We start from the raw sequence: 25,228 nt of genomic DNA on the forward strand, positions 1-25,228 counted from the left end.
ACAACTACAAATACTTAGGAGTCTGGTTAGACTGTAAACTCTCCTTCCAGACCCATATCAAACATCTCCAATCCAAAGTTAAATCTAGAATTGGCTTCCTATTTCGCAACAAAGCATCCTTCACTCATGCTGCCAAACATACCCTTGTAAAACTGACCATCCTACCAATTCTCGACTTTGGAGATGTCATTTACAAAATAGCCTCCAATACCCTACTCAACAAATTGGATGCAGTCTATCACAGTACTATCCGTTTTGTCACCAAAGCCCCATATACTACCCACCATTGCGACCTGTATGCTCTCGTTGGCTGGCCCTCGCTTCATACTCGACGCCAAACCCACTGGCGCCATGTCATCTACAAGACCCTGCTAGGTAAAGTCCCCCCTTATCTCAGCTCGCTGGTCACCATAGCATCTCCCACCTGTAGCACACGCTCCAGCAGGTATATCTCTCTAGTCACCCCCAAAACCAATTCTTTCTTTGGCCGCCTCTCCTTCCAGTTCTCTGCTGCCAATGACTGGAACGAACTACAAAAATCTCTGAAACTGGAAACACTTATCTCCCTCACTAGCTTTGAGCACCAACTGTCAGAGCAGCTCACAGATTACTGCACCTGTACATAGCCCACCTATAATTTAGCCCAATCAACTACCTCTTTCCCAACTGTATTTAATTAATTAATTTATTTTGCTCGTTTGCACCTCATTATTTTTATTTCTACTTTGCACATTCTTCCATTGCAAAACTACCATTCCAGTGTTTTACTTGCTATATTGTATTTACTTTGCCACCATGGCCTTTTTTGCCTTTACCTCCCTTCTCACCTCATTTGCTCACATTGTATATAGACTTGTTTATACTGTATTATTGACTGTGTGTTTGTTTAAATAAGCATGCCCCATTCAAAAAATATAGAACCAGGAATAGATATAGTCCTTGGTTCACTCCAGACCTGTCTGTCCTTGACCAGCACAAAAACATCCTGTGGCGTTCTAGCATCGAATAGCCCCCGTGATATGCAACTTTTCAGGGAAGTGAGGAACAAATATACACAGGCAGTTAGGAAAGCTATGGCTAGATTTTTCAAACATAAATTTGCCTCCTGTAGTACTAACTCAAAAAAGTTCTGGGACACTGTAAAGTCCATGGAGAATAAGAGCACCTCCTCCCAGCTTCCCTCTGCTCTGAGGCTAGGAAACACTGTCACCACCAATAAATCCACTATAATTGAGAATTTCAATAAGCATTTCTCTACGGCCGGCCATGCCTTCCACCTGGCTACCCCTACCCCTACCTTTGGTCGTCTTTCCTTCCAGTTCTCTGCTGCCAATGACTGGAACAAACTGAAAAAAGCTGGAGACTCATATCTCCCTCACTAGCTTTAAGCACCAGCTGTCAGAGCAGCTCACAGATCACTGCACATAGCCCATCTGTAAACAGCCCATCTACCTACCTCATCCCCATACTTTATTTATTTATCTTGCTCCTTTGCACCCCAGTATCTCTACTTGCACATTCATCTTCTGCACATCTACCATTCCAGTGTTTAATTGCTATATTGTAATTACTTCGCCACCATGGCCTATTTATTGCCTTAACTCCCTTATCTTACCTCATTTGCACTCACTGTATATAGACTTTTTGTTCTCTTTTGTTCTACTGTATTATTGACGATGTTTTGTTTATTCCATGTGTAACTCTGTGTTGTGTCGAATTGCTATGCTTTATCTTGGCCAGGTCACAGTTGCAAATGAGAACTTGTTCTCAACTAGTCTACCTGGTTAAATAAAGGTTAAATAAAAATAAATAAAAGGCCACTCTAAAATGTGCAGTTTTGTCACACAACACAATGCCACAATTGTCTCAAGTTTTGAGGGAGCATGCAATTGAGCATGCTGATTGCAGGAATGTAAAGCAAGTGTAAAGAACTTGTGAAAAAAATACTTTAAAGTACTAGTTACTCGTTTTTTTAGGGTATCTATTGTTTAGGGTATTTATATTTTTGACAATAACTTTTACTCCACTACATTCCCAAACAAAATTATGTACCCCCCCCCCCATTTTTAATTCTTAACAGGACAGGAGCATTTTCAAATTCACACACTTATCAAGAGAACATCCCTACTGCCTCTGATTTGGCGGACTCACTAAACACAAATGCTTAATTTGTAAATTATGTCTGAGTGTTGGAGTGTGCCCCTGACTATGCGTAAATTAAAAAACAAGAAATATTGTGCCGTCTGGTTTGCCATACATAAGGACTTTGAAATTATTTCTACTTTTACTTTTGATACTTAAGTATATTTTTGAAATTACATTTACTTTTGATACTCAAGTATATTTAAATTCAAATAATTGGATGACTTTCACTTTTACTTGAGTCATTTCCTGTTAAGGTATCTTTACTTTTACTCAAGTATGACAATTGGGTACTTTTTCTACCACTGGCTATGCCCCTGCCCAGTCATGTGAAATCCAAAGATTGGGGCCTAATGAATTTCTTTAAATTGACTAATTTCTGTAACTCAGTAAAATCATTGAAATTGTTACATGTTGCATTTGTCTTTGTTCAGTATATTACACATACAGTGGTCTACTGTAAAGCAGTGTTGTTGTTGATCCTGGTTCTGCGAACCCAAATGGGTGCACATTATTGTTTTTACCTTAGCACTACACTCAATAACCAAGGCTTGATGATGAGTTGATCACTTGAATCAGCTGTGTAGTGCTAGGGCAAAATAATTAAATTAAATAAAAAATGTACCGCTTTGGGACCCCAGGGCAAGGATAAAGACACTACTGTAAACTACTGTAAATTTGAACATAATTCAGGCCTTGGTCGTATGCAATGTGCACTACTAATGCAATGTTATTTTTGAGCCACTAAGGGTCAGTGATGTCTAGAGGAAGGCTTATCTCGGGATAGGCCAATAGGAATAACACACTGTAATGTAAAGTGGTACCAACACATGCTTTCCATGCTTAAATAGCTAAATCAACAGAAAATCATATATTTTAATACACATATATAATTTTAACCTTCACTTTAGGCCCAAGCATTTGAGTAGATACATGAAACTGTAGTGTGTACTGTACTAAATTGAGTACTGAACATATGGGCCATTGATAAAACATTTTTAGACTACATTACCCATGATGATGAGTTGCACATATAGAAGCCCATCAAATTATATAGGCCTGTCATTTAATAAGATTCTACAGATTCAAAATTACATATCTAAAATGTAACTTTCTCTACAAATTTGAGTTCTACCCTAGATTGTAGATAAATAAACTAAAACGATAAACTCAGGTTATGACACTTGTATAACAATAATTTTTTAGGACCCAGAACGCTTCTATGGAAAGGAGGAGGAGTTTGTGAATGATTGACATGTCACCAGAGTGCGATCTACAGTGGAGAAAACTACAGCTTGTCGCCGAGTCACTGTGATTATTACAAAACACAGAAAATGTTATTTGCTTCCGTTGATTCTGCTTTAAAAAACGTTTAGACGATCAAAGGATGAATATGTACCGGTAATTTACGCCTTGAAGCCTTTCTAGTCGAGCTGATAATGCTTAAAATGAAGCTGCCCATGAGAACGGCGGAGGCAGGAGGAGACGACACGGCCGAGGAACAGCCCGATCTCCATATTCCAAGATCGGTCTCCGACAAGCCCGAATATTCCTCCAGACACCCAGGATATCCATCTCAATTGGATAAAGAGACCGTTTTCGAATGGTTTGGTTTGCATTTAAATCCTGCCAAGCGGATCGAGTTTATGTGCGGACTGCTGCATATGTGCCAGCCACTTGAGCTCCGGTTTTTGGGCTCCTGTCTGGAAGACCTGGCTCGGAAAGATAACCACGTTCTACGGGATGTCGAGATAAGGGCCAACAATCCGAATGATCTGGCCATTTTATCAGATGTTATCGACCCTGTCGTGCGCTCCAAACTGCTGGTCTGCTTGTCTCTTCTGGGATCTGACAGCAGGGAGTGTGCGGGAATACTATTTAGGATATTGAGCCATGTGGATCCCTCCTTGTTATTCAAAAACTATGGCTATTCTGTTTCGCCCTTCAAGGACTCTCAACATCACCCGTTCTATTCTCCGTGTGTTGACGGGAAAGCGTTCGGGAGAACAGAACAGAATTGCGGGCTTCCAATGGAGGCAGTGATCGGACCCTTGGAACAGTTGGCGCTGCTTTTTACTATGGCCTCCTTGCATCCAGCGTTCCCGTTTCATCAAAGAGAAAAAGTTCTAGAACAGCTGGACAAAATTCAACTTGCTATAGAGGACGAGAGACAGCAGAATCAGCGCAGAATAAACGCCCAGGTAACATTGATTAGCAGTTTGATTGACTAGTGTTAGATAACGTTAACTGGGGTTGTCACTTGTTACCACACAGCCACAAAGACTATAATAAACATGAATTAAAAATAAAAAACTTTTTGGCCTAAATGTAAGGTTAGTCGTGTGGTAAGGTTGGGTTTAAAATCAGATTTTAAAAATATACATTTTAGAAATAGGCGGGGTTTAGCCATAATTATGACTGGTTGTAGTAACTAGTGACGACCGTTAGCTGGGTGCAAAATGAGTGGGTAACTAACTTTATCTCTCAAGAGTTTGGGCCCACCTGGGTACACGTTTTTGTTTGCCTTAGTACAGATTCAAATAATCAAAGCACGATTATGAGTAGGACATTTGAATCAGCTGTGTACTTGTAGTTATACTCCAAAAACCAAAATGTGCACTTGGGAGGGGGGCATGGCCGAGTTTGGGAAACCCCTGAGCCAGATCACGTGATATCTACGGTTCTGACGAGGAGTACAGATTCGACCGGTTCGTATCTTAAACATTCTACATAGGCTTCAATTTCCCCCTTAACTTTATTTAATGGTAAGAAGGCAGGAAAAATATGCATACTTTCCTCATGAAATTGGGAGAATATGCGTACTTTCCTTATGAAACACCATTTTCCACAACCATTCTAGAGTGGCTAACTGGTAATCCCGGATGTTGTGTATCAGGTTGAATCTCAGACCAGGGTTTCCGTTTCTTTTATGTATGCTGCGTTAAAGAACTCTGCATGGTCACTCTGGCAGTGGCAGTACAGTATTTACTGCTATACGGCCTCTGTAGAAGTCGGGGCATTCATACTTCTTGCGCTTCTCAGAGCTGTTGTCAAGGAAGTGAGTTTGTTTATACAGGACCCCCCACCTACCCTAAACCAATCATGTCAATGCGCAGCTATTGGCATCGGCTAATGGGTATCCTAATAAATCAAATCTATAGGGAGCCCTTTGCATTGTTACACAATTTGGGAGGTGCACAGCGATCTGGTGCGGAGCTCGATTTGGCCTCCACAAGCTTCTGGATGCTTCTTCACACTCTCCATACAGAGCCTTCAGACAGCATTGACAGATCAAGCATAAATCAGCTATTAGGTTGCAGCAGTCTGTTTTTTTTTCACCCCAAAAAGCCCATTTGTGACCCATCATCTCTTTTTAGTCTTCTGTTCCAAATGTTTGAAATTGTGTTTTTTACATTGGATAAAAGTACAGACTCAGAGCTCCAAATGGCATATCATACATTGTAGTTGGAGGAAATATGGGGATGTAATGCTGCTTTAAAATATGATAAACATATAATCCACACTTGCTCTACATTAATCCGTTGGAAACATATTTAGAAAAGGAATACTTATACCAAATTGCCCAAATGGATTCTCTGAACATTATCCCACCAAGTTACTCCATTAGGCAAACCATTTACAGTATCAAATTGCCTATTGTATAATAAGGTAACCTTTCACATTGAACAGCTACAGTGCTGTTCTTTGTTTACGCCCATTTAACATCATTCACAACCACTAAAGCCGTAGATCCACCCATCTCTTAAATAATTCACATTGCCACATTTGCATGTGTTCCAATCTGATAAAGCAGACAATGGTTAATATTTCAACAATAAAATATTTTATTCACTTCAAGTGCTAACGGTAGTAGCTTACAATTAGGAAACGTAATACACAAAGGCTTAGGTAAAAACAATATCTAGGCCTATATCATAAAATCCTTTTGAGGGACTTTGGTTTAGGTCATGTTATGATATCTTTGGAGCAATATTGGCCTTTTCATTGCAAAAGTCCTGATCTTCTCAACTTAGCAGTTGTCCCTTTAATGTAACTTTGGTTTGGTTAGCGTGCTAATCTATTAGCATTCACACCACAGTGGCTGTTTTCAGTAGCTAGCTAGTTAAAAATGAAAACTGGCAAACATGAAAAAGATTATCGTCATGCATGCCATAGCACATCAGCAATCAACATTAACATCACGAAAGTGCTGTTTGAATGAATGCTTGCGAGCCTTCTGCTGCCTACCATCGCTCAGTCAGACTTCTCAATCAAATCATAGACTTAGTTATACCATGATAACACACAGAAATACGAGCCTTAGGTCATTAATATGGTCGAATCCGGAAACTATCATCTCGAAAACAAGACGTTTATTCTTTCAGTGAAATACGGAACCGTTCCGTATTTTATCTAACGGGTGGCATCCCTAAGTCTAAATATTCCTGTTACATTGCACAACCTTCAATGTTATGTCATAATTACGTAAAATTCTGGCAAATTAGGCAGCCCAAACTGTTGCATATACACTGACTCTGCGTGCAATGAACGCAAGAGAAGTGACACAATTTCACCTGGTTAACATTGCCTGCTAACCTAGATTTCTTTCAGCTAAATATGCAGGTTTAAAGATGTATACTTCTGTGTATTTATTTTAAGAAAGGCATTGATGTTTATGGTTAGGTACACATTGGATGATCTAGAAGAAAAAGAAACGCACACCTATTAAGACGAGGTGCTGGCTATCGGAGTAGAAACTTGGAAAATAAAAGAGAGCCGCACACTCTAGGAGCTCAGATGCAAGAATGTACTTATCTAGTTGCGGCCCACTTCTTGGAGGCAGGCCACTCGATTTCGTCTCTGCGTTACATTGGCATCGAACATGTCACCCTCCCTAGGAGAGGGGGTGACCTTGATAATTTATTGTTAAAACGAGAGGCTGCCTGGATCTTTAATTTAAAGACCCTTGCACCCTTCGGTCTCAACGTAGACTTTGATCTGAAGCCATTCTTGTGATTATTGTGACTTTGCCATTGTAATTGTTTGTAAACTTGTGTAGTTAAATTAATCTATGATTGTATGCTATCCATTTGTTGTTTGTATGCTGTTCTTTGTATGACATTTTAATATTTGATTATTAACCAATGATATTAGGCCACTCCTGGCCATGATTACAGACACCTGTGTCTTTTGACACTATATAAACGAGTCATCCCGTAGTGTTTGTGATTACACCCTGATGAAGACAGCTTGGCTGTCGAAACGTTGGTATTACATTTTTGCATCTGAGCTCCTAGAGTGTGCGGCTCTCTTTTATTTTCTAGGTACACATTGGAGCAACGATACGCACCACATCGATTATATGCAACGCAGGACACTAGATAAACTAGTAATATCATCAGCCATGTGTAGTTAACTAGTGATTATGATTGATTGTTTTCATAAGATAGCTAGCAACTTACCTTGGCTTACTGCATTCGCGTAACAGGCAGTCTCCTTGTGGAGTGCAATGAGAGGCAGGTGGTTAGAGCGTTGGACTAGTTATCCATAAGGTTGCAAGATTGAATCCCCCGAGCTGACAAGGTAAAAATCTGTCGTTCTGCCCCTGAACGAGGCAGTTAACCCACCGTTTCTAGGCCGTCATTGACAATAAGAATGTATTCTTAACTGACTTGCCTAGTTAAATAAAGATTAAATAAAGGGGTAAAATATATATATATATATATTTAAATCTGCCAAATCGGTGTCCAAAAATACAGATTTTCCGATTTGTTATGAAAACTTGAAATCGTCCCTAATTAATCAGCCATTCCAATTAATTGTTTGACCTCTACTACATATACCCCGACTCTGCTTACACAGAACAAAAGAGTAGTGACACAATTTACCTAGTTAAAATAAATGAATGTTAGCAGGCAATATTAACGAAATATGCAGGTTTAAAAAATATATACTTGTGTATTGATTTTAAGAAAGGCATTGATGTTTATGGTTAGGTACATTGGTGCAACGACAGTGCTTTTTTTCGCGAATGTGCTTGTTAAATCATCACCCGTTTGGTGAAGTATGCTGTGATTCGATGATAAATTAACATGCACTGCATTGATTATATGCAAAGCAGGACAAGCTAGATAAACTAGTAATATCATCAACCATGTGTAGTTAACTAGTAATTATGTTAAGATTGTTTTTTATAAGTTAAGTTTAATGCTAGCTAGCAACTTACCTTGGCTCCTTGCTGCACTCGCGTAACAAGTGGTCAGCCTGCCACGCAGTCTCCTCGTGGAGTGCAATGTAATCGGCGTCCAAAAATGCTGATTACCGATTGTTATGAAAACTTGAAATCGGCCCACCTCTAGTAGGTGACCAACATAACACTAGGTGGTTGTGTGTTGGACACAGTCACTCATAGAGCCTGTCTGCAGTCCTGATATCTGTAACTCTTGGCTTACCTGTGTAATATTGACATAAGTTCAGAGAAACTTGTTTTGCGAACATGGGCCTGTTTTATCAATTGCTGGGCTGATAATTGGACAGTTTACCTCTGTCAAATGAATATGTAGTTTAAAGTTGTGTGTATTTGATGTTATTTTTGCAATAAAGATGGTGACGCTACAATAATACACATTTACAATAGGTCTATATCTGAAAATATATACAGCCTGATGATATACATACACTATCCTGTTCTTAAAATAATGTAAAGTCCTTTATTCAACTGAAGAGTATGAATTAGGCTTTGAGAATGTTTGAATCCTTAGAACCCTGCATACTCTTTGTTTTAATTACAATAGACCAACATAGCTACTGTAGTAGGTCAAAGCTGCGGGCTGGAAAACCTTGGTAGAGCATGGGTAGAGTAGGCATTGTGGTGCTCAGTCTTCAGACCGATATATCTACTTCTCACTTAAAACATTCGTTTTTTAAATATTTAATTTCCATGGTTTTTACACCGGAAGGTGATTATGCAACATTATTATAATACAGCACAACACAGCAATCCAAGTAAAGTAAAAATACACAATAATGGCAACATAAATAATGTAGTTATTAGTATGCATTTAATATTAACATCTGATATTCCAGTGGGGAAGTGAAAAGCCAGAAGCCAATAAGGAGTAAACTGGAAAATGTCCCTGATCTCTTTTAAAACCTCTTAAGGATTTGGTATGTCGCCTAAAATGGCATAACCAAATCTAAAGGCCTGTAGCTCAGGACCTGAAGCAAGGATATGCATTTTCTTGATACCAGTTGAAAGGAAACACTTTAATGTGTGTGGAAATGTGAAATTAATGTCGGAGAATATAACACATTAGATCTGGTAAAAGATAATACAAAGAAAAAACATGAGTCTTCTATCAAAAAAACATACTCGTCTTTGAAATGCTAGAGAACGGCCATTATATCACCATTATAACCAGTTCCTACATTTTAATATAACAATTGATTTTATCAAACAAAACTATTCTACATTTTTATCTCTGGGACCCTCGGGATGACAAATCAGAGCAAGATTACTGAATGCAAATACATTATTTACCTTCAGAGGTGTCACGATCGTTATAAGGAGTGGGCCAAGATGCAGCATGGTATGTTTCCATCCTTTTATTTAGAAGAGAAACTTAAAGCACAAAATCAATAAAGCGAATAAACAAAACGTGCCGCAACTATACATAGACATGATCCCACAAAACACAATCTAAATATGATCCCCAATCAGAGACAACGATAAACAGCTGCCTCTGATTGGGAACCATATCAGGCCATCATAGAAATATATAATTCCCCTAGATAACCCACCCTAAATCACACCCCGACCCAACCAACGTAGAGAATAAACAGCTCTCTATGGTCAGGGCGTGACAAGAGGTGAATGTATCAAACCAGTTGCCATGATAAAAGTTTTGTTGTTGTGCACTCTCCTCAAACAATAGCATGGCATTTGTTCACAGTAATAGCTACTGTAAATTTGGCAGTGCAGTTAGATCAACAAACATTGAAGCTTTCTGCCCATATAAGACATGTCTATCTCCTGGGAAATGTTCTTGTTACTTACAATGTAATGCGAATCACATTAGCGCACGTTATCCCAACCGTCCCGTGGGGGGCACACTGACCCCGTAGAGATTTTAACAAAACAATCTCGCAATCTCACTCCTGGAGAATACACACATAATCAACATGACTAGGGTATGTATGGAGTAATGTTAGCTAAAGTTATTGTTAGATGAGCAATGCCCATTGCATGTATTATACATTAGCAGTTTCCCAAAGTTTGTTGGTGATTATGAACTTTATTTAGCTTGCTGTGCATTGTGGAAGGATATGGGGGATATTGTCAACATTGAGTTGTGCCAGTGCACGATCTGTACATGCAGCTAATGTTTCAGCCTTGTTGGCTTGTAGCTAGCTAGCTAAGTTACTGGCTAATGTTAGTTGGCTAGCTAACTGGCAATAGCAACCAAGGACATTCACTATCTTATTTCTGCTTATTTGTTTGTGGTTTGATGACACGAACATGTCAACGCCAACAGTTTACACCGATGACTTCAGCCATGTGAAAAACCTTCCATAGCAAAATATAGCTAGCTTCCTTTGCTTGTAGCTCTCATGCGACTGTTGTTTAGCTAGCTGCTGTTGCTGGGGCAACCCATGTGCTTTGGTCCAGTTTTAGAAATCGTTGAGATTCGACTGAAAATATGTCAGCATTGTCATAAATTCTACAAAAAGGTAGCAAAATGTTTTGAGCACTTGAGAGCGATACATTTTATTCAAACTGTTGCTCCTACAAACTTATTCTGACTGAAAGGTGGCAAGTCTAGTGGTCACTTTGTGGATGCTGTAGGCTCTTTCTTATCCAACGACTAGATATTGAGCTAGGTCAAGGCAAGAAATAGTGTTTTTTCCCCAATGCTAATGAACGTGTTAAAAATATGGTACATAGTTCTCTGTATCAGCCGGACGGCTTATGACTAGGCGGGGAGAGTGTTTACCTCCAAGTTGATTTGCGAATTGTCATTGACATTGGTGTCATATTGGCTTAGATATGATGGTGGAAGATTTTACTTTAAAATTGAACTGTTCTCAATGGTTGACATTTGACAGATGGGGGAAGATGCCGTATTTGTTCAAATGAATCAGCTTTTGCACCAACAAGCACTCTTCCTTTTAAAATACAGTATTTTTTTGTGGCTTATGAATTGATCCATCCATTGATGGCCCTAAGTAAGGCTGCACATCTCATTTGGTCTTTTAGAGTTTGTGACATATTCATGGAAATATCCAGAATTCTCGCTAGGTGTGGAAAATCCCCACTCAAGAGTGCTTGAACATACTTGTGGAATAGACACTGGCTGGAATGTACTTTTAACCAATCAGCATTCAGGATTAGACCCACCCGTTGTATAACAGCCGCTATGCCCTACGCTAGGAATTTAAGTGTTACAGGGGACTGGTTGTCATCTCTTCCAATACAAAACGCCACCATGGAATCAACCTCCCGAAATACACTTGCTTGTCTTTACGGGCATTTCACAAAGAGTTATGTGCTGTGCTGCGTGCAAGGTATTTGGCCTTGTGGCCTACTGCACTGCAGGCCTGGCGACTCTACAGGGAGAAGGAAGTTATGTCCGAGTGTGGGGCTCAAAACCATGCTGGAAACCAAGGGCTTGAAACCAACTGAGCATTAGGTGTCTGACTGCAGAATATAGGATACGGGGAGGCCAGCCAGGGTCTCAGTTTGTTGACAGAGAGGGATTTCCTTCTTGGGGTGCTGCATCTTAACAGGGTGTCCTCTCTTCTCCTTGTCTACTCGCCTTTACTGATTTAAACAAGCTATTTGGCCAAGTGAAAGCAAATTCCTTATGACTTTATACTGATTGCAGGCCTATATTTGTATTGGAGTGGTACTTGTCACTGTGTAGGCTATAAAAATAACAGACACATCCATGATTTTATTTTCTCCGTACTTTGAATAGGCTATATACAGAACATTTCTGTGACAACCCGTGGTCACGTCCTATTTCCACTTGTGTTTCTAGTATAGTTTTAATACAGTTCTGTGTTGGGCAATCATCCATGTTGACTGTAGTGTTGTTGACCCACTTGTCCACTGAAATAGTTACATCTCTATGTGTGCCTGATGTCATATTTAGCCACTTGGAGAAAGAGATGTTGAAGCCAGCAGCACACAACCTCACAACTCAGATTGACTTACACTCTCATAGACAGCAATTATGATCTGAAGAACAGCTACTAGCGCTCAAGTGAAATGGCGTGAGGTTGTAATGTGTTGTTATAGCAAACACTGTCCCAATCCACCCTCTCCACCCCCGCAGTTTACCAGCAAAGAAGAGAGTTCAGTCACTCTGAGCCAAGAGTGACCACAATTGGACCTCTCAATTCCTAGGAGTTTACTAATGAGGTACTTGCTCAAGTACTGGCCTTTTTTGTTGTTGTTGCCTAGGCTACACCAGGTGGAATTGCTTGGGTAAGAGGGTGAATCTCCAACATGTGTTGCCGTGTCCAATGTATAGGACAGGTAGGATAGTGTAAACAGGAAAGTTGCAAATCTGATGTCGAAGAGACGAAAATCTTACTTCACATACTTGGGTTGTGTTCTAACTTTGAATTTGAATTCATTTACTTTTTTTTACAGCGTCCCGCTTTGATTGAAACAAATCTTCCCATATATCTTTGCCCAGGGAAGAAGTGGTCAGAAAGAGACTTTTTGGACCAGAATGTCAATACATTTAGGAGATGCTCAGCTCAATGTTGATCCATTTAGCATATCCTACCATGAGACGTCTTCATCATTGAAAAATATAAATAGTTTGATATAATTTAAAAGCCTACAAACAGGGTTGTCAAACTATTTTATAATGAAAATAAATAAATAATAGCTTTTTGTAAAAACCTTTTAACGTCAATAATCTATCACATCAGTTATCTTTTTTTCATATTCACATGTTGTAGCTTCGACCCTACTTTCCTTCACCTGAGGTTTTTGTGGTGTGCCCGCCATTGGTTGAGAGACAACATGCTCTTGAATACAGGGTGGGTGTCATTTCAATAATAGAAATAGAATGGACCTATCCCTTCAGACCACTGTAATTTAGCTGGTACATCATTGACATTTAACTTGAATTTACAGTTTTACTTCTAACTACTACCACAAAGATGGCGGCCGGTCCACCCACTGTTGAATGTGATCTTAAATGGTCATGTCTAATCAATGATCTATATTTTATATGATTTCAATAGGAAATTGTTGATGGGTTGACAGTATAATTTAAACAACGGATATTCCCTCCCATTCAATTCAACACTCTCTGATGTGTGGTCCAGAGGAGGCTGGTTGGAGGAGCTAAAGGAGGACGGGGTCATTGGAATGGCATAAATGGAACGGAGTCAGACGTGGTTTCCATATGTTTGTGTTTGATACCGCTCCTATGGCTCCTCCTAAACAAACTTCACTGGTGTGGACCTCCAACTGTCTTTGTGGCACCATTTGAAAGTAGAAATTTCAATTTTATTCCCATTTTAGTCCATTTATCAGCAAAAACATGACACTCGCCCTGTATTCAAGAGCATGTTGTCTCAACCGATTGTGGTCACAACACTAAAACCTCAGATGTAAGTAGGGTCTAAGCTACAGCATATGTGAATATTAAAAAAATATGAGTTTATGCATTTTTTTATATTTTTAACCTTAAACGTGAATTATGAAATAGTTTGACAACCCAGTTTGTAAGCTTTTAAATGTTATCAATCTCGACCATTTAATTTCTACTGATGAAGACATTGGTATGTCATGTTATGGTGGCGTATGCAAAATAGGTCAACTTTGAGCACCTTTATCTCTTGAATGTTTTGGCATCTAGGTCCAAAAAGTCACTTTGAGTACTTCTACAATGGGCAAACATTTATGGAAAGTTTTGTTCATATCAAAAGCGGTGCTGTCAAAAAGTTATAGAATTCAAGTGGATTTACCCAACGGTAATCAGGCTCATAGAGAGACTCCCTCTGCAGTTCAACATGCAGTTCATTACATCAATCTCCACTGAACCATGTTGGATGAAAAAAAGTGATGTCCACTGACTAACCCGTTCCAGAAATAGACCTTGATGGCCTCATGGTGAATCACCTCTCTCCACTGCAGCAGCAGCAGATGTCCAGTTAATGCCAAATTAAATCAGAGCTCCCATTTGTAAGGCCAGTTGTTGTTCCTGGACCATGTCAAATGTAAAGAGGGAGGAAACGCTTCAAGCCAGCAGAAGCTGATGTGGTCGCTGTGTTTTGTTGTGTTTGGCATCATTCAAGTGCCACTGATATAGGACTAAGGCTATCCATCTATTGAATGCTATGGTTGGTTTTCCCCTGGTATATTTGAAGCATACAGGACTAGGCTTTTGCTATTATCATATAAGCCCTAGTACCAGTTCTCCAATAGCATTACTGTATCTGTCCCCTCTCTCTCCTCTGGCTTGTGTTGGGGCTTGTGTTGCGCTGATATGCCAGGGCTGAACTGTGTTCTGTTCTCCCATGACCTTCAGCGGAGGCATAACTGTCAGTCTGTTTGTCAGCTCTGCCTCCTAGCTGATAGCCAGGGACCAAAGCCCTGACCCCTTCTCATGGGCTGCAAGCAGGGCACGTGTGCGTGCAAAAAGAGATCTCTGGGAATTGATGCAGCAAAACCCATGATCAATTATGAATATGTAAATGCTAATTGATTCTATCAAGGATGTAATGAAGTACATTAATACTGTGTTTAGGGTTGCACTTTTTGGGGAATATTCAGAGGTGGAAACTTTCCGTGGGAATATATGCAAATTAATACTAATACCATTTAAATGTAGATCGTTTTTGCATTGGATATATTTACCATATCATATGGAGACAGAAACATAAACCTTTTACCTTATCATAAGTAGACATATTTGCAAATGATTAAAACCTTCCAATAGAAATAAATAAAATAAAAATTACTTACAAATTGAACTTTTAATTAAATGAGTTGACTTCACATGTGATGATTTCACTGAACAACAAGAAAGGGAATATTGAATGATCCCCAGTGATCCATCGCATCTCCCAAAAATATTTTCAGCGTACATCTGTAAAATGATACCCAAAGCTTTAGTTTCTAGGCTGTCTTCCTCTCATGCTTCCATGTCTTCTCCCTGGACCTCCTGTCATGAAAATGTTCAATCCCAATGATAATAACTGATAATCAATAGCTCTGACCAATCCCGAGATCTGTAAGACCATGGGTTTAATAATAATTAGTCAGACTCAGCCTATGCCAAAAGATAGTACAGTTTATTCACGAGAATGTTCTGAAGTCCATTATACAAAGACATCCATTTTATAGCTGCGCACATACTTCCACACAAACAGTACATATCCTACGCACATACATACACACCAACAGTAGGTATCCTACGCACATACATACCACCAAACAGTAGGTGAGTTTTATCCTCCTCCATAGTTCTCACCACTGTGTATCACTACCCAGCCGACCGTTCCATTCCCCCGAGATTAGGGGAACCTTGAGAAGTACTCCCTATGCTATCATACATTTCTCAGAGGCCTAGCCAGATCGGTCCAAACACAGTTTAATTGTTCTCGTTTTTCTTCTTCGGCACACACATACAAGTTCAAATCCTAAGCTACGCCTTGCTCAGACAGTGCGTTTTTCCACTATACAGATACATTGTTAATTCGGACTAAAACCACACGCATCATCAGATTATAATTTTATGATGCTAATCAATTTCATACAATTATAAGGTTTCAGAGTGGAATTATGTAATCATTATCTTTCAACATTTAAAATATTTTATCACCTCCTCAATGTCCTGTCACTTTCCAACCTGGTTGAGGATGGCTGGTTGTCAAAAAGCCTAAAATGGATGGCCACCAATTTTTCAACCCTTGTATTGGTCAGCCTGTTGCGTGCTTTGGTGTGTTTGTTCCCAAACAAGGACCAGTTGTGCTCTGAGGCGGCTGATGTTGGTGGGATTTGGAGGATGATGGAGGCAACAGGGGAAAGAACCTCAGATCCACCAAGTCCCTTCCACCAAGTGGCTGATGTGATATGTTGGCATGACTGCCATATTGCATCTCCATCCCAAAGCCCTTGCTTGGAAGTGTACTTTGCCAGACTGCCAAGAACCTTGCCCTCATCCAGACCAAGGTGGCAAGACAAGGTAGTGATGACACCATAGGCCTTGTTGATCTCTGCACCAGACAGGATGCTCTTGCCAGCATACTTGGGGTCCAACATGTACACCGAGGCATGTAAGGGTTTCAGGCAGAAGTCTTCAAGCTTTTGATGCATTTCAGAACTGTAGTTTCCTCTGCTTGGAGCAACAGTGAAGTGAGCAAGGCAGTACGGATTTCTTCTCTTACATTTGCAAGCAGAGACTGAACATCAGACAGGATGGCATTGTCTCCATCAATCCGTACAATGTCTACTGCTATAGGTTTCAGGAGTTTCAGGCTTACCACTCTCTCCCAAAATATATCATCCAGGAGGATCCTCTCGACAGACTGTGATATGGCCATTTCTTGGAGAGACTCCTTCCCCTCCAGGAGACTGTCAAACATGATGACAACACCACCCCGCCGAGTGTTGCTGGGCAGCTTCAATGTGGTGCTCTTATTCTTCTCACTTTGCTTGGTGAGGTAGATTGCTGCTATAACTTGATGACCCTTTGCATACCTAAGCATTTCCTTGGCTCTCTTGTAGAGGGTATCCATTGTTTTCCGTGCCATGATGTCCTTGAGGAGCAGATTCAATGCATGAGCAGCACAGCCAATGGATGTGATGTGAGGGTAGGACTCCTCCACTTTAGACCAAGCAGCCTTCATGTTCGCAGCATTGTCTTTCACCAGTACAAATACCTGCTGTGGTCCAAGGTCATTGATGACTGCCTTCAGCTCACCTAAAATGTAGAGACCGGTGTGTCTGTTGTCCCTTGTGTCTGTGCTCTTGTAGAATACTTGTTGAGGGGTGGATATTATGAATTGAATTATTCTTTGCCCACAAACATTTGACCACCCATTAGAGATGATTACAATACACTCTGCTTTCTCTGATTTGCTTGACCTTCACTTGAACTCTGTTGAACTCTGCATCCAGCAAATTAGTAGATTAAGCATGTCTGGTTGGAGGGGTGTATGCTGGGCGAAGAACATTCAGAAATCTCTTCCAATACACATTGCCTTTGAGCACCAAAGGTGAACCAGTTACATATACAGCTCGAGCAAGACATTCATCAGCATTTCTCTATGTTCCTCCATTGAGTCAAAAAAAACTTCTGATTCCAGAAGGACCATGAGCTGTTGGTATCGATAAGGTGTCTGATTCATCATTTTCACCTTGAGTTGAAGTGGAGAGACTTTTGTCAGAGGTTGCTTGTTGTGAGCTCTGAGGGAACTTTATGTACTTGGCCAGATGATTCTGCATCTTTGTTGCATTCTTCACATATGATTTGGGACAGTATTTGCAAATGTGCACAGCTTCACTGCAGAGAAATGTCTCCACACATCAGATAGTGCCCGTGGCATTTTCCTGTAAAGATTAAGGGGGGAAAAAAGAGAGAAAAAATAAATAAATACAATTCCATGTACAGATAAATAGTTAAGCAGTTAGATTAAACAACTCCTTTGTAAGATAAATGTTTTAAAATTAAACCTGTATGGAAACAGGTGAATTAACACTCCTCGGTTAGCAGGCTCAAGCTAGCTAAAACTAGCAGAAATTGTTAACAAGTTAGAAATTATTTAAAAACACTTTGCTGTAGGATACTATTTACTAGTTAACAGAAAATCATGTATGTCATAAAATATATTCACCCCACCCAGTATTGTAATCAAAACTTACCAGAAAGCTTGTAGTCCTTGGCTCAGACAGTGTAGTGGTGTGGGCTCAATAGCATTTCATTAGTGTGCAAGATCTTGAGAATCAGCTGCACATGTGATGGAAGCATGCACTGTGCATGCATAGGGTTGCAATTCCATTGAATTGGGGACAGTTCAACCAAAATATACCACAAGACCTAGAATTGCCTTGTGTATCCCACAAAAAGGGTTCATTGTTATAAGCTCACTTTTTTGATGAATTTAAGCAAAATTCCCCAAATTCCCAGGCTTAACTTCCCATGGAAACATACCGGAACGTTTCCAACCCTTTGCAACCCAAGCTGTGTGAGTGTGTGGTGGAGGGCTTGCTGCTGTATGTCTCATCCCCTATGCAAGTGTTCAAAGACCAACTTATGAACAACGGCATGGGTCCCTGATGGACAAAAGCACCACTGCAACAATAAAAATGGCACAGGCGGCAACATTTTAGTATTCGACCAGATAGCCGTTTGCTCACACCTGACAGATGTTCTGGGAGCTTGATAGTTGGATTCATCTTGGTGACCTTGCTGTGTGGGATGTCATCTTAAATGCCCGAGTACAGCTGTGATGTTGAAAGCTTTCTACTCACTAGTCCCTTTGTGTTCCGACAGCACAACAAGGCCCAGAAAGCAGAGGAGCATGGCCCAGCAGCAGTCACCATCGAGGCCAGTGAGAGGACACAGGCTCGCCACGCCAGCCAGACACCCCCCAGCAGAAGGGCCCAAAGGGAAGGTAAGCCAGTGAAGAACACACAAGTGTATACACACACACACACCCCCACAATGTTACAAATCCCTCACAGTCAATTGGGAAGAAAATTACGACTGTATGCACAGCCCCATATATTTAAACTATTATTACTGTGAAGCAGTTCCAATAAGACTGTACAGTATGTGCTAATCCTCTTCCCTCTCTCCTCACAGCCGTGCATGTAGAGAAGATTGTGTTGAAGGGGATCTTACGGAGGAGGACAGACAGGGAATACAATTTTGTGGTATGTTCCCAGTCATTGCAGTGTATTAAACTTACCTTTTCCACTGGTCCCACTGATGCTACCAATGATTTGGTCGCACCAATTGTCTCAACAAAAAAAAAAAACATGATCATTGATAATGACCTGTCCTGTGTCCCATAATGTGCCTGCATTCCATACGGAACCAGGCTAATCATGACTAGCCATTTTTTTTATTAGCATGCTCTTGTGTTCTTACGTTGATTTTATAGATTTACAGCAAAGAAAAGAAAGTGAATTGCAGATTTCAAAGTGCCATGTGTTATTTTCTGCTAAATCCTCTAGAGGGTAGAATTTTAGAAAACTATATTTTTTTCATCTATGTCTACAACAATGCTTAAACCACATCAGGGAACAATTTACGGTCTGGAAAAAAAACCTGAGAAATGTAGATTTTGTTTTCTGTAGTTACCCTTTAACCTTTCTGGCGCAGGCGTTCCACTAGCGACCCACCTCGACAATATCCTGTGAAACTGCAGAGCGCGAAAATCAAATTACAGAGATGTAAATATTTAACATTCATGAAAATACAAGTGTCATACATCAAAATAAAGCTTAACTTCTTGTTAATCCTGCCGCTGTCAGATTTCAAAAAGGATTTAAGGCAAAAGCACACCATGCGATTATCTGAGGACAGCGTCCCGCATACAAAAGCATGAAAAACATTTTTCAACCAGGCAGGTGCGCCACGAAAGTCAGAAATAGCGATATAACAAATGCCCTACCTTTTGGAGATCTTTTTCTTTTGGCCCTCCAAAAGGTCCCAGCTGCATCACAAATAGTCATTTTGTTCGATAATGTCCTTCTTTATATCCCCAAATACTCAGTTTAGCTGGCGCGCTTCATCCAATAATCCACCAAAATGCGGATTCAAAATGCATACAAAATTAATCCCAAACGTTACCAATAAACTTATCCAAACAAGTCAAGTCAAACAACATTTATAATCAAACCTAAGGTGCCATAATGCGTAAATAAATTATCAAATTTAAGACAGAGAGAATAGTATGTTCATTACCGGAGATAAACAAAGAACGCGATCTCATCCACACGCATGAAAACACTACAGCCAAAATGTGAGCCACTTAGAAAAACTACAAATTCTAGACTAAAATTAAAGACTGTTGACATCTAGTGGAAGCCCTAGGAACTGTAATCTGGGAGGATGTTGCCTCATAATAAACATGACAGCCATTGGAAACAGTGGTAGGCTGAACTTTTTGTTTCGGATGGTTTGTCCTCTGGGTTTTGCCTGCCTTATTAGTTATGTTATACTCAGACATTATTTTAAGAGATTTTGAAACAAGAGTGTTTTCTATCTAAATCTACCAATTATATGTATATCCTAGCTTCTGGGCCTGAGTAACAGGCAGTTTACTTTGGGTTTACTTTGGGCACACTTTTCATCCGGACGTCAAAGTACTGCCCCCTAGCCCAAAGAGGTTTTCAGGTGTACCCTTTAACAGCCATACTGTTGTTTGACGAGCTGTGTTTCTGTAGCCATAGGTGGCGCGTGAGTTTCAAGTTTGGGGAAGAAAATTTTCACCATAAAAATGAACCTTTATGATAAAGGATCACCGCATTTGCATCACCACATTTGCATTAGCGCATTTACAGACTTCTGTAAAATTTCCTAATGTGATGAGTATATATAGTCACAATTTAGTCTAATAACATATATAACTCAATCACTGTTCAATGCATGCTTGAGCATGTAGATATGTTTCTTGGCCTTTGATAAACACATTTCATTCAATTCTACTACACTATATGACTGGAGACATTAGCATAATCTTTTTTAATATGACTAAATTACAGGGTAGCCTATTCTGCTGACACTGACAAACAGATCAATAAAAACGACATTGTCTGGTCCATTTAAGTAAAAATGACTTTAAAGTACTACTTAAGTAGTTTTTTGGGGGGTATCTGTACTTTACTACTTATATTTTTGACCTTTTACTTCCTAAAGAACTACATTCCTAAAGAAAATAATGTACTTTTTACTCCATAGATTTTCCCTGACACCCAAAAGTACACGTTACATTTGGAATGCTTAGCAGGACAAGAAAATGGTCCAATTCACACACATTTTGCTGGATGACAGTCATTTTCTATGAAGGTATCTTTACTTTTACTCAAGTATGACAATTACGTACCTTTTCCACCACTGTGATTCTGCCAGGTAGGCACAGGCTACTTTGTAGTTCACTTTTAATTGCATTTCCATTGACCCGAAGATGGTTAGGCTATCATTAGCATTGCTAACAGCTACACAAAGTGGTAGACATGCAGTCATGTCCATAAGTATTTGGACAGTCACACAATTTGCATCATTTTGGCTCTGTATGCCGCCACATTTGAAAGGAAACAATCAAGATGTGCTTTAAGTGTAGACTTTCATCTTTAATTTAAGGGTTGTGTCAATTTTTGTATGAACCGTGTAGGAATTAAAACTATTTTTTATACAGTGGGTAAAAAAGTATTTAGTCAGCCACCAATTGTGCAAGTTCTCCCACTTAAAAGATGAGAGAGGCCTGCAATTTATCATAGGTACACTTCAACTTTGACAGACAAAATGAGGGAAGAAAATCCAGAAAATCACATTGTAGGTTTTTTCTATATATTTATTTGCAAATTATGGTGGAAAATAAGTATTTGGTCAATAACAAGTTTATCTCAATACTTTGTTATATACCCTTTGTTGGCAATGACAGAGGTCAAATGTTTTCTTCACAAGTCTTCACAAGGTTTTCACACACTGTTGCTGGTATTTTGGCCCATTCCTCCATGCAGATCTCCTCTAGAGCAGTGATGTTTTGGGGCTGTTGCTGGGCAACACTGACTTTCAACTCCCTCCAAAGATGTTCTATGGGGTTGAGATCTGGAGACTGGCTAGGCCACTCCAGGACCTTGAAATGCTTCTTACGAAGACCCTCCTTCGTTGCCCGGGCGGTGTGTTTGGGATCATTGTCATGCTGAAAGACCCAGCCACATTTCATCTTCAATGCCCTTGCTGATGGAAGGAGGTTTTCACTCAAAATCTCACGATACATGGCCCCATCCATTCTTTCCTTTACACGGGTCAGTCGTCCTGGTCTCTTTGCAGAAAAACAGCCCCAAAGCATGATGTTTCCACCCCCATGCTTCACAGTAGGTATGGTGTTCTTTGGACGCAACTCAGCATTCTTTGTCCTCCAAACAGGACGAGTTGAGTTTTTACCAAAAAGTTCTATTTTGGTTTCATCTGACCATATGACATTCTCCCAATCTTCTTCTGGATCATCCAAATGCTCTCTAGCGAACTTCAGATGGGCCTGGACATGTACTGGCTTAAGCAGGGAGACACGTCTGGCACTGCAGGATTTGAGTCCCTGGCGGCGTAGTGTGTTACTGATGGTAGGTTTTGTTACTTTGGTCCCAGCTCTCTGCAGGTCATCCACTAGGATTTTTGCTCACCGTTCTTGTGATCATTTTGACCCCACGGTGTGAGATCTTGCGTGGAGCCCCAAATCGAGGGAGATTATCATTGGTCTTGTATGTCTTCCATTTCCAAATAATTGCTCCCACAGTTGATTTCTTCAAACCAAGCTGCTTACCTATTGCAGATTCAGTCTTCCCAGCCTGGTGCAGGTCTACAATTTTGTTTCTGGTGTCCTTTGACAGCTCTTTGGTCTTGGCCATAGTGGAGTTTGGAGTGTGACTGTTTGACGTTGTGGACAGGTGTCTTTTATACTGATAACAAGTTCAAACAGGTGCCATTAATACAGGTAACGAGTGGAGGACAGAGGAGCCTCTTAAAGAAGAAGTTACAGGTCTGTGAGAGCCAGAAATCTTGCTTGTTTGTAGGTGACCAAATAATTATTTTTCACCATAATTTGCAAATAAATTCATTAAAAATCCTACAATGTGATTTTTCTGGATTTTTTTCTTCTCATTTTGTCTGTCATAGTTGAAGTGTACCTATGATAAAAACTACAGGCCTCATCTTTTTAAATGGGAGAACTTGCACAATTGGTGGCTGACTAAATACTTTTTTGTCCCACTGTACAAAGCCCCCACCACCACCATTTTTAGGGGCTAAAAGTAATTGGACAAACTAACAATCATAAATTAAATTGAGTTTTTATACTTGGTTACAAATCTATTGTAGTCGATGGCTGCCTGAAGTCTGGAACCCATAGACATCACCAGATACTGGGTTTCTTCCCTAGTGATGCTCTGCCAGGCCTTAACTGCAGCTGTCTTCAGTTCCTGCTTGTTGGATTCAAGTCATGTGATTGACTTGGTCATTGCAGAACATTCCACTTTTCCTGAAAAAGTATTGCATTGCTTTAGCAGTATGCTTCGGGTCATTGTCCATCTGCACTGTGAAGCGCCGTCCAATGAGTTTTGAAGCATTTGGCTGAATCTAAAGGAGATAAAATAGCCCTAAACACTTCAGAATTCATCCTGCTGCTTTTGTCAGCAGTCCCATCATCAATAAATACAAGGGAAGTAGTTCCATTGGCAGCCATACACTGCCAAGCCATAACGCTACCTCCACCATGCTTCAGAGGAGGTTGTAGGCTTCGGATCATTTATTTATTTCACCTTTATTTAACCTGGTAGGCCAGTTGAGAACAAGTTCTCATTTACAACTGCGACCTGGCCAGGATAAAGCAAAGCAGTGCAACAAAAACAACAACACAGAGTTACACATGGGATAAACAAACGTACAGTCAATAACACAATAGAAAAATCTGTATACAGTGTGTGCAAATGAAGTAAGGAGGTAAGGCAATAAATAGGCAAAGTAATTACAATTGAGTCATTTACACTGGAGTGATATGTGTCGACAGGGATGTGCAAGTAGAAATACTGGTGTGCAAAAGAGCATAAAAACATATTGGGATGAGGTAGGTAGATGGTTGGATGGGCTATTTACAGATGGGCTGTGTACAGCTGTGGCGTTTGGTAAGCTGCTCTGACCGGTAGTTAGTAAGGGAGATAAGTCTCCAACTTTAGTGATTATTGCAATTCGTTCCAGTCATTGGCAGCAGCAGAGAACTGGAAGGAAATGCGGCCAAAAGAGGTGTTGGCTTTGGGGATGACCAGTGAAATATACCTGCTGGAGCGTGCGCTACGGGTGGGTGTTGCTATGATGACCAGTGAGCTGAGATAAGGCAGAGATGTACCTAGCAAAGACTTATAGATGACCTGGAGCCAGTGGGTTTGGCAACGAATATGTAGTGAGGACCAGCCAAGGAGAGCATACAGGTCGCAGTGTTGGGTAGTATATGGGGCTTTGGTGACAAAACAGATGGCACTGTGATAGACTGCATCCAATTTGCTGAGTAGAGTGTTGGAGGCTAATTTGTAAATTACATCTCTGAAGTCAAGGATCGGTAGGATAGTCTGTTTTACGAGAGTAAGTTTGGCAGCATGAGTGTGGGAGGCTTTGTTGCGAAATAGAAAGCTTATTCTAGATTTAACTTTGGATTGGAGATGCTTAATGTGAGCTTGGAAGGAGAGTTTATAGTCTAGCCAGACACCTAGGTATTTATAGTTGTCCACATATTCTACTCGTCCAGAGTATTGATGCTAGTCGGGCGGGCGGGTGCGGGCAGCTATCGGTTGAAGAGCATGCATTTCGTTTTCCTAGCATTTAAGAGCAGTTGGAGGCCACGGAAGGAGTGTTATATGGCGTTGATCCTCCTCGTCTGGAGGTTAGTTAATACAGTGTCCAAAAAACGGCCAGATGTATACAGAATGGTGTCATTTGCGTAGAGGTGGATCAAAGAATCACCCGCAGCAAGAGCGACATCATTGATATATATATACAGAGAAAAGAGTCGGCCCGAGAATTGAACCCTGTGGCACCCCTGTAGAGACTGCCAGAGGTCCGGACAACAGGCCCTCCGATTTGACATACTGAACTCTATCTGAGAAGTACTTAGTGAACCAGGCGAAGGAGTCGTTAGAGAAACCAAGGCTATTGAGTCTGCCGATTTAAGAATACGGTGAGCAGTTCCTTCCCTTCTCCATACTCTTCTCTTCCCATCATTCTGGTACAAGTTAATCTTTGTCTCATTTGTCCATAGGATGTTGTTCCAGAACTGTACAGGCTTTGTTTTTTGGCAAACTCTAACCTGGTCTTTCTGTTTGTGAGGCTTATCAATG

The 25,228-nt window shown here is 40.4% G+C and overlaps 1 protein-coding gene across 5 annotated transcripts in view; it reads left to right on the plus strand.

Moving 5' to 3' along the window:
* Positions 1-3,386: 3,386 nt before the first annotated feature.
* LOC118371860 (zinc finger CCHC domain-containing protein 2-like) overlaps positions 3,387-25,228 on the plus strand; it is a 65,999-nt gene continuing 44,157 nt past the window's right edge. For all 5 annotated transcript variants that reach the window (XM_035757489.2, XM_035757521.2, XM_035757514.2 and 2 more), the window contains exons 1-3: positions 3,387-4,343; positions 18,666-18,786; positions 18,978-19,048. In XM_035757489.2, the coding sequence (XP_035613382.1) occupies positions 3,582-4,343; positions 18,666-18,786; positions 18,978-19,048 (954 nt within the window). In that variant the 5' untranslated portion in view covers positions 3,387-3,581. The remainder of the gene's footprint in view (positions 4,344-18,665; positions 18,787-18,977; positions 19,049-25,228) is intronic.

Source organism: Oncorhynchus keta, chromosome 4 (genome assembly GCF_023373465.1).
Source record: "Oncorhynchus keta strain PuntledgeMale-10-30-2019 chromosome 4, Oket_V2, whole genome shotgun sequence".
NCBI classification, from domain to species: Eukaryota; Metazoa; Chordata; class Actinopteri; order Salmoniformes; family Salmonidae; genus Oncorhynchus; species Oncorhynchus keta.